We start from the raw sequence: 3,589 nt of genomic DNA, 5'->3' as shown, positions 1-3,589 counted from the left end.
CAGTTCTTATATGCATAAATAATGAAATATTTTTAAAAAGAAAGCCTGGTGTACAATGATATTTGTACAATTTGATAAATTTACTGAAAGCCATCAAAATAGGCGAGCCGTGGCACCTACATGGAAATGTCTCGATCAAGTTATAAAACAAAAGCATGTAATTAAACTGGAAAATCTAACATGTACTAAACCCTTTGTAGGCATTTTCTCTGGTAGTGGCTTACCTGAGCTCACCTTTGTGGAGTAGTTATCCCATGTGAGGTACATGCCAGGAGACGGGGTTCTGGTGCTTACCTGGACCTGGGTGTGACTCAAGGCTCCCTCCCTGATGGAGAGCATAGTCTAGGAAAGGTGACAGGTGGAGGGGGTGGGGTGGAGGTGTGGGTGCAAAAGCCAGCACTGACAAGGGAGGAAGGACCCCGTTCAGACCCAGGGGCTACTGGGAGGGCAGAGAAGGGCAGACTCGGTTTTGTCCCTGAGGTTGGGACCTGAGGGATGAGGGCAAGTGGCCAGTGAGAGGGCAGGGGAGTGCTGTGGAGACAATAACAGTTGTTGCTCTGTCGTTCATTCACTCACCAGCTGCCCACGAAGATCTGAGTGGGCCCTTGCTGAGACCACCTCCGTGAGCGGAGATAGATGGCCTGACAAGGTCTTGGGTCATCCTGGGGTCATCGGTCACCCTAGCGAGGTACCAGGCTAGCCTCCCCTCTCATCTGGCAAACATAAACCACACGACACCTGGATCTTGCTCCTATTTCCCAGGGCTCTGTTTTCTATCATTTGCTTTGAACACATTTTTATGACCTGTTGAACATCCCTTCAAATCTGGGTACCGTTTTCCCCATTTCCTTCAGCGCTCCTGGTCTCTATTCCACATCTTCTCCAGGTTGGGTTTCAATTCTCTGTATCATCTCCTGCTCTCAGGATGGTCTCTTAGGCTCCATCAACCTGCACTCCTGCAGCTCTAGTCTGTTCACAGACGACTCACCAGCATTAGGGCAGGGGCTGGGTCACAGAATGATCTCAGGAGGCCAGAGACTTTCCAGAGCCCAGGACAGGGCTGGGCAGCTGCCCCCAGCCCCAGGCCTCAGGCTGTGCAGGGCAAAGCATCAGCGGAACAGCTCTTTCCTGGAAAAGGCTGCAGGGAGGCACTCCCCAGGGGCAGCTCCCTGACTCTTTCTGCTCCACAGGCTGCTTGGGCATCTGGTGAACCCTCAGAGTAATTTTTACAAATTGCATTTGAATTAGAATTTAGTAAAATCCAATTGTCAAAATATTTAATTTTTTCCTGGTGTAGTGACTACTTGTTTCTTCCTTAATACATTAAAAAAGACTTAATGGTGAGTCGGATATGACTTTAATTTCAGAGTTAAGTGGTATTGGAGATGGCTACAATAGCCGAATTCATATGAAAACATCTGTGATTTCTATTAGTGACAAAAACCGCAGGGACTTCTGCTGGCTGCCTGCGTTCATAATCAGAGGGAATGTTAAATATCATACAGAGGTTAGTGAAAATATAGAACTTTTGCTGGTTCCACATCATGGAGCCCCCCTCTGCACCCCCTAGAAGTTTATCCTCACCGTCTGGGGGTATCCACAGTCTCCTGCTTTAAGGTATTGAGTATTTAGGTAAGATAAATAAGATGATCACCAAGAGATGCAAGAACAAAGAAAAAAGCTGTGACCATGTTGGGTTAAGCAGAGAAAGTTTCCAGAACAGGTAGAGTTAGGGTGCTGGATGCTGTGAAGGAGAGCTGTGCTGGCGGGGAGCAAGGAGCTGGGGTTGTGGGAAGCAGACAAGGTTAGGGTTTAGTCTCCTGCATGAAAAGCAGCAGACCAACATCCCAGCTGCCACCTCACCCCAAAGCCAGCAGCATCTCCTTTGTATTTCCTTTGTCCCTGAGATCACAGTCATTGTTTCTGCAAGATCAGGTACCTGCCCTCATGCTTACCAGGAGACAAAACAAACACTGAATAACAGCAAGACAAAAATTAAATTGCAATTCCAAAAATGCAGCCACAAGAATCTGGAACATGCCGCAGACCTGGTTAAGTGCACACAGTGGGAGTTATAGGCCAGGGTCACCTCCCTGAGAGGTCTGTGGTGAGGATCCCATGGGGAAGTGGACAGGAGGCCAGCAGTGTTGGAAACCGGGGTAGACATGGCGTCTGGGGTCCTTGCTGCCCCTCAGGTCTCAGTGACCTCTGTGAAACGGGTAATAACTAAGTGTGGAACCTAGGGCATAGGAAGCATTCAGGTGGTGCTATTATTACAATTTTAAAATAACAATAAGTGTTTGCAGATTGGTTTCAGACGCTAGGAAACTGGAAAACTTGGTCTTCAGCATGGCAAATCAGAAACTGACTTGAATGAATGAAGGACCAAAAGAACGTCCGAAAGCGTCCTCCCATTGGCTCGGCTCTCCAGGCTGGCTTAGCCCTCAGCTGCCACCTGCGCTGTTAGAGGAAATGGATCCCCAGCTCTGGGGTCAGCTGTGCCTCAAGCATGTGGGGGTGGAAGGGGGTAGGGACGGGTCATTCCCGTGAGGGAGCGGCAGAGGTCACGTTCCCCAAGGGTCTTCAGCTGCTTCCCTCCTCCCCCCACCATGGCTCCCGCTCCTCGGGCCGGGACCCCGGACTTGGCAGTGTCCAGGCCCATCTCCGGACGATGAGGCCCGCAGCTGGAGGCCGGGGCAAGCGGTCTAGGAGCCTGGCCGGGGTCTACCTCGTGGACGATGTGCGACGGAAGCGCTGCCTTATCCTAGGAAGGTGGATCTAGGCCTCCCCAGAATGAAGTGGGGGTGAGGTGCGGATGCACCTTAAGATGCTGTGATCCTTGAGCCTTTCCAGGCCGAGGTCTGCCGCACGGGGTGAGAATTCGGGACTAGGGAAACTGGGGTGGGGAAAGGAAAGAAGCAGAGCCCCTTGGCTAAGGACGTGGGGGAGGGGATGCCCTAAATGGGGAAACGGGCGCTGCCGAGGCTGCTGGCTCCTTTAAGAGGCCTGGCGAGCTCTGCGGCGGTTCTAACTAACCGAGTGCCGGGTGCTGCTCTGCGGTTCTCGTCTGGGAGCAAAGAATCGGAGCCGGCTGGCCAGCAGCAGCCGGCGCAGGGGAGGGCGTGGCCCAGTTGGGAGTTGGGCGGAGCCAGAGCTGCCGACAGCCGGTCTGCGGAGCCGGGAAGGCAGCAATCCCGAGGTGGGCGGAGCCATTTGCCGTGGGCGTGGCCCGGCGCTGCGGGCCTCGGGGGCGGGGCCTCGGGCTCTGGGAGCGCCGCAAGGAGGGGAGGCGGGGCGGGGCGTAGAGGCGGGGCCTGTGTCTGCAGTGGGCGGAGCCTCCGCAGAGGGGCAGTGCCGGCCGAGAGTCCTCCGCGCGCGGCTGCCGCGGCGCCTCCAAAGCGTCTCTGACAGCCCCGGCGCCAGGACTCGGGGCCCGCGACCCTCCCGCTTCACGTCGCCGCCGCGGCCTCCACCGCTGCCCGCGTCCTGTCCCTTGCTTCGGCGCCCACAGCCGAAGGCGATCCGGCCCGCTGTCGCTGCGGAGGCCGCATCTGGCGCGCATCTGGAACCGTCCGGCTAGCCGCGCTGG

The 3,589-nt window shown here is 54.9% G+C and overlaps 1 protein-coding gene across 1 annotated transcript in view; it reads left to right on the top strand.

The window, feature by feature from the left end:
- Nucleotides 1–2,671: 2,671 nt before the first annotated feature.
- Nucleotides 2,672–3,589, top strand: part of IFFO2 (intermediate filament family orphan 2) — a 52,157-nt gene continuing 51,239 nt past the window's right edge. Inside the window, exon 1 of the mRNA XM_004679357.2 lies at nucleotides 2,672–2,772. Within this exon, the coding sequence (XP_004679414.1) occupies nucleotides 2,672–2,772 (101 nt within the window). The remainder of the gene's footprint in view (nucleotides 2,773–3,589) is intronic.

The sequence above is a fragment of the Condylura cristata genome, unplaced genomic scaffold, assembly GCF_000260355.1.
Source record: "Condylura cristata isolate star-nosed mole 26May11 unplaced genomic scaffold, ConCri1.0 scaffold00008, whole genome shotgun sequence".
NCBI lineage: Eukaryota > Metazoa > Chordata > Mammalia > Eulipotyphla > Talpidae > Condylura > Condylura cristata.
The sequence above is the reverse complement of the archived record's forward strand: the minus strand, read 5'-3'. Positions and strand labels throughout refer to the sequence as shown.